Source organism: Rana temporaria, chromosome 3 (assembly GCF_905171775.1).
Source record: "Rana temporaria chromosome 3, aRanTem1.1, whole genome shotgun sequence".
Lineage (NCBI taxonomy): Eukaryota > Metazoa > Chordata > Amphibia > Anura > Ranidae > Rana > Rana temporaria.
In genome coordinates this window covers 5510588-5517088 of record NC_053491.1, presented here as the reverse complement: position 1 = coordinate 5517088, position 6501 = coordinate 5510588, and the positions used below count along the sequence as shown (strand labels likewise).

At 51.0% G+C, this 6501-nt stretch overlaps 1 protein-coding gene across 1 annotated transcript in view; it reads left to right on the top strand.

Annotated features, from left to right (window-relative positions):
• RAB11FIP1 (RAB11 family interacting protein 1) overlaps positions 1-4665 on the top strand; it is a gene marked incomplete at its 3' end in the record, with an annotated part of 35223 nt that extends 30558 nt beyond the window's left edge. Inside the window, 1 exon segment of the mRNA XM_040342184.1 lies at positions 3337-4665. Within this exon segment, the coding sequence (XP_040198118.1) occupies positions 3337-4665 (1329 nt within the window).
• Between the last annotated feature and the right edge of the window lie 1836 nt (positions 4666-6501).

Here is a 6501-nt window from a genome sequence, read left to right as displayed (position 1 = left end):
AGAAGTAGGGCAAAAGAGCTACGGCCGTACTCTAAACGGAGATGCCAATTGTTAGAAAACGGACATATTTTTAATTTTTTTTTTTTCAAATCTTATACTGCTCTATCTTGGCCCATATTTATTTATTTTCCACACTGACTGCAACTCTTAACTGCCATGTCAAAAATAAACATGGGGGTGCAACACAAGCACAATGCCTTCACCACTACACTAAAATGAGGGCAGGTTCTGCTCCTAAATTAACAACGGCGGGGGTGGAAGCTCCTTTGTGTGTTTTTGGTACTGATCTGCTCGCTGTTCTATGGCATGCCTGTGACAGACGCTGTACAGGGGGGGGGGGGGGGGGTGCATGCTCCGGATTCCTTGGCCCTGAAACGGGTCCATCTGCTCTATGTACAGTTCTCATCAACTAACATGGGATGTCACATGACTTGGGGTTTTACAAGTTGGATCACAAGTCAGTGGTGTGAACCAAGCCTTAAAGCGGTGTCCCGCCCCAAAAAATAACAACCAGCAGCTACACATGCTGCTGGCTTTTAATAAATGGACACCTGTCCTGGAGTCCAGCAATGTCGGTACCTGATGTTTCAATCAGCTTTCACGTGCTGGCGCTACAATTGCACGTAAGGGTGCCCGGCAGTGTAGCCTTTTTGCTTCACGCTGGGAACCCTACTGCGAATGCACGAGGCCTGGGGAGGAGGGGGGGGATCCCCGCGCTGACGTCATGGGCCGCAGCCCGGGCTTCTGGAAGTGGGAAAGGATACCTGTCAAATGACAAATATCCTGCCCCCCCTCTCCGAAAGGTGCAAATCATGGCACCGGAGGGGGGAATCCGATGAGCGGAATTTCCACTTTTGGGTGGAACTCCGCTTTAAGCTGTAGAGCTCAGTAAGAGCATGAAGGGGCACAGAGGAACAGAGATGAGGCTGTCAATGGCAGGCTGTGTGCTTGAGCTCTCTCCCCTGTCACCTTTTATCTCTTGGTGTCAGGAAAACATGTTGGTACTGACTCATGCAGAGGAAGGAGGCAGCAGACAGAAATGGCACTTGGTGCTCTGGACAAAGTAACAATTAAGGGCAGAAACCTCAAACAAAACGCCACATCCCAATTCGTAATTATCTTGAAGGAAGGAGGAAAGGGGTAACAACCCCCGGGACTTTAAAGGTGTTTTAAAGTAAATATAGTGTAGACACACTAATGGCATCCATGCGTTTTGAGAATTTTTATTATAAAAGTACAAAAGACATGAAAAGATAAAAACATCCACATCAAATATTATACAATACAACGCAAGCATAGGTGCAAAAGATACCACTGAACATGTTTCGATCAAATGAGCTTCTTCAGGAGTTTTGGTACAGTATTCTGAGGATAACAAGACGTCTCAAATCTCACGTTAAATATTTGAAGCAGAAATTGCAACTACAAATATTGGCTATGATGATCAGTGTACAAGTATATAATGCATGTCAAATATATGTTCAAATGGGTGAAAAATAGTAGGGATGCACTGAAATTTCGGCCGTCAAACACATCGGCCGACAATGGCCTTTTCAGCAAAATGCTGAAAATTGCAGTAAATGAAGCTGAAAATGGGGTGGGACTTCGCCCTGGTACCGCCCATTACGGGGGTGTCATATAGTGCAGAAAAGGAGAGAGCCGCCACGTTGATTACAGCGCTGGGAACGTTACAGCTTTCATTTCAATAGCCGTGTGTTCCCTGTGGTGCGCCGTCACATACAGCCCCTCCTCCTTGTCTGGGAAACTTTAGACCACCTGCCCCAGGATTGGGCTGCACTGGGGACGCTGGCTAACTGGCTGCACTGGGGACGCTGGCTAACTGGCTGCACTGGGGACGCTGGCTAGCTGGCTGCACTGGGGACGCTGGCTAGCTGGCTGCACTGGGGACGCTGGCTAGCTGGCTGCACTGGGGACGCTGGCTAGCTGGCTGCACTGGGGACGCTGGCTAGCTGGCTGCACTGGGGACGCTGGCTAGCTGGCTGCACTGGGGACGCTGGCTAGCTGGCTGCACTGGGGACGCTGGCTAGCTGGCTGCACTGGGGACGCTGGCTAGCTGGCTGCACTGGGGACGCTGGCCAGCTGGCTGCACTGGGGACGCTGGCTAGCTGGCTGCACTGGGGACGCTGGCTAGCTGGCTGCACTGGGGACGCTGGCTAGCTGGCTGCACTGGGGACGCTGGCTGGCTGGCTGCACTGGGGACGCTGGCTGGCTGGCTGCACTGGGGACGCTGGCTGGCTGGCTGCCCTGGGGACGCTGGCTGGCTGGCTGCACTGGGGACGCTGGCTGGCTGGCTGCACTGGGGACGCTGGCTGGCTGGCTGCACTGGGGACGCTGGCTGGCTGGCTGCACTGGGGACGCTGGCTGGCTGGCCGGCCGCACTGGGGACGCTGGCTGGCTGGCCGGCCGCACTGGGGACGCTGGCTGGCTGGCCGGCCGCACTGGGGACGCTGGCTGGCTGGCCGGCCGCACTGGGGACGCTGGCTGGCTGGCCGGCCGCACTGGGGACGCTGGCTGGCTGGCCGGCCGCACTGGGGACGCTGGCTGGCTGGCCGGCCGCACTGGGGACGCTGGCTGGCTGGCCGGCCGCACTGGGGACGCTGGCTGGCTGGCCGGCCGCACTGGGGACGCTGGCTGGCCGGCCGGCCGCACTGGGGAAGCTGGCTGGCCGGCCGGCCGCACTGGGGACGCTGGCTGGCTGCACCTGACGGGCACTGGTGAGGCTGCATTGATCTCTTGTACCATATCCCCAGTCTCTGACCATCTCCTGTATAAAAATATTTTTATTTAAACGGTCACTTTCGGTTTTCGGATCTTGAAATGTTTATTTTCGGTATCGGTGGTTTCGGCAACAAAAAACCCTTTCGGTGCATCCCTAAAAAATAGGTGACTATATGCAGATGAGAGGCGGGTCTTACCCAGCTTGCCAAAGAGTAATATATAAACTTGATTGTAACAAATAGTTGTGAATTGTTGAATGGGCTGTCTGCACCTTTTCCCTGCACCACTTTTGGTGGCACATTGAGTAATCTCATCTTTTGTTCTATGGCACAGGTGCATTTTCCTTTTTGCTTGGTGTGCCATTATAAAATGAATGGGGACGCCATGCAGTAATGTGCAGTGAAATCTTTTTTACTAGGAATTGCCATAGTGTGGATAAGCCCTAAACATTGAGGCATGGAGATTATTGACCATGTGTGACCATGACTTCTAAATACTGCTTTGTATTGTTAGATTTTTAGAAAATGTCCTGTATATTGTGCATCTGCTAGGTAACTGACCTGCAGAATTTCTTTTTATTTGTTGTCCTTTTTACAGACTGGACGTGTCTTCAGAGGCTGAACCCAAAGCCAGGCTTTCTTCTGAGTCTTTATCTGATAATACTTTTTTCGCTGCTTCTTTCTCTGGTGGGCAGATCACTTCTTCTCCGAATGCGTCCAGCGGTGCTTACACTCCTCACTCCCTTGATAAAACTGTGAAGACTGACCTCACAAACGAGGAATCTACGGGCTCTTCTGAGAACGGGAAGCCTTCTCTACCTTTGTTTTGGAGATCTGGCAACTCCTCTTCAAACAAACCTCCAGAACCTAAAGAGGTCAACGTTGTCGCCCCGTTTGGTGAAAAAAGCAAAGGAAAGAAAACGTATGTAAAGTCCCTTCTTGAGCAGATCACAGGCAAGCCAACCAGTAAAGACGAAGAGAATGTTGTGGATGAAGAACTTGTGAAAGGTATATTTCCTGTACATCAGAGCTTATCCGTCGAAGAGGATCCTGAATTTTTTCCAGAAAATAACCTTCGCGCAGGAGAACGGGGTGATGGCCATCAAAATGAAGACGTGGCGGCTAAGATCGATCAAGCTATAATACCTGAAGAAAGTAAGGACAAACCTAGTGCTGCTGTTAAAGATGTGCCAAAGCCACCACCAAGAGTGCAGCTTACTTCCAATAAAGAAAAACCTGAAGAAAAGCAAGCAGTACCAAAACCGGCACCTAGAAGTGGAAAAGTAAATAAAGCTTCAGAATCCACTACGTCTACACCAGATCCTCAGCCTATGGAGAGATCCATGCCTGAATCCATCATAGAACATGCTGCTCGTGCTGGGGCTACTCCAGTGGATAGCCGTATTAATTCGGGATCCATTGGCGCCAACCTAAAAATGGCCAGTCCGGTGATTGAAGAATATAATTACAGACTTTCCGTCATTCCGGAAAATCCAGAAGTGGCTTCCGATGATGAGCTGCTAGATGCTAAAGATCAACAATCTGGTATCAAAGCACAAAAAGAGGTTGGCTCTGCAAAACAGATAAACGAAGAATCCTTGTATTCCTCGAAGGACTCAAAGGGGAAGCCCTCTGACGTTACAAATAGTGAAGTGAAAGCTGAAGTGGAGATAAGTGATTCGGCCCACCAACCTCCATCTGAAATTCCTGCTTCCAACACCTATTCTAGTTCTTCATCCAATTCTGTTTCTCTTCCAAATGACAAAACTAACCCCTCCAGCACAGAATCCCCAGCAAACCCAACCACTGATGATTCTGATAAGGAAAGCACTGGCAAGAAGAAGCTACTGCGGGCGTGGGTTTCACCCTCTGAGACACATCCAATCCCTACAGTGCAGAGCGGTGGAGCAGTGTCTTCCAGACAAAGGTGAGATGATGGCCACAGTAACAGTTTTAATTTCTTTACCATTATTGTACATCTAATACTAGGTGTACTGATTGTAGAGCATAATCCCGGACGAGCCCCCATTTTTTTTAATTTCTTTACTATTGTACATCTAATACTAGGTGTACTAATTGTAGAGCATAGTCCTGGACGAGCCCCCATATGTTTTATTCCTTTACCATTATTGTACATCTAATACTAGGTGTACTGATTGTAGAGCATAATCCCGGACGAGCCCCCATTTGTTTTGCTTCCGTCTATGAAGGTCAATTTGCAGTAAAGCAAGGAAGCTTAAGAAACCTCAGTAGTGTGTTAATATGTTTTACTCAACTGGCTGCACATACAGCCGTACGAAAATAATTCGCAGCATACAAAGTATCGCCTTCACCTCCCCGGCATTTAGATCCACTTAAAAGCCAGGAGGCGACGGTAGGCAAGAGTTGGCTTCAGTTTGGCTGGAAAGAAATTCTATACTTTCCTGTAATAAAGGATGTCTCACATTGTGCAGGCAACTGGATCCAGGAGAAGCCTTCACTACAGGGATACCCCATCCTCTTCCTGGCTCTAAACATCTAGCGGCTGCCTCTCCTCTCTCTCCTGCCTCTCTTCTCTTTTCCCTCTCCTGCCTCTCTCCTCTTTTCCCTCTCCTGCCTCTTTTTTTCCTCTTTTCCCTCTCCTGCCTCTCTCCTCTTTTCCCTCTCCTGCCTCTTTTTTTCCTCTTTTCCCTCTCCTGCCTCTCTCCTCTTTTCCCTCTCCTGCCTCTCTCTCCTCTTTTTCCCTCTCCTGCCTCTCTCCCCTCTTTTTCCCTCTCCTGCCTCTCTCCCCTCTTTTTCCCTCTCCTGCCTCTCTCCCCTCTTTTTCCCTCTCCTGCCTCTCTCCCCTCTTTTTCCCTCTCCTGCCTCTCTCCCCTCTTTTTCCCTCTCCTGCCTCTCTCCCCTCTTTTTCCCTCTCCTGCCTCTCTCCCCTCTTTTTCCCTCTCCTGCCTCTCTCCCCTCTTTTTCCCTCTCCTGCCTCTCTCCCCTCTTTTTCCCTCTCCTGCCTCTCTCCCCTCTTTTTCCCTCTCCTGCCTCTCTCCCCTCTTTTTCCCTCTCCTGCCTCTCTCCCCTCTTTTTCCCTCTCCTGCCTCTCTCCCCTCTTTTTCCCTCTCCTGCCTCTCTCCCCTCTTTTTCCCTCTCCTGCCTCTCTCCCCTCTTTTTCCCTCTCCTGCCTCTCTCCCCTCTTTTTCCCTCTCCTGCCTCTCTCCCCTCTTTTTCCCTCTCCTGCCTCTCTCCCCTCTTTTTCCCTCTCCTGCCTCTCTCCCCTCTTTTTCCCTCTCCTGCCTCTCTCCCCTCTTTTTCCCTCTCCTGCCTCTCTCCCCTCTTTTTCCCTCTCCTGCCTCTCTCCCCTCTTTTTCCCTCTCCTGCCTCTCTCCCCTCTTTTTCCCTCTCCTGCCTCTCTCCCCTCTTTTTTCCTCTCCTGCCTCTCTCCCCTCTTTTTTCCTCTCCTGCCTCTCTCCCCTCTTTTTTCCTCTCCTGCCTCTCTCCCCTCTTTTTCCCTCTCCTGCCTCTCTCCCCTCTTTTTCCCTCTCCTGCCTCTCTCCCCTCTTTTTCCCTCTCCTGCCTCTCTCCCCTCTTTTTCCCTCTCCTGCCTCTCTCCCCTCTTTTTCCCTCTCCTGCCTCTCTCCCCTCTTTTTCCCTCTCCTGCCTCTCTCCCCTCTTTTTCCCTCTCCTGCCTCTCTCCCCTCTTTTTCCCTCTCCTGCCTCTCTCCCCTCTTTTTCCCTCTCCTGCCTCTCTCCCCTCTTTTTCCCTCTCCTGCCTCTCTCCCCTCTTTTTCCCTCT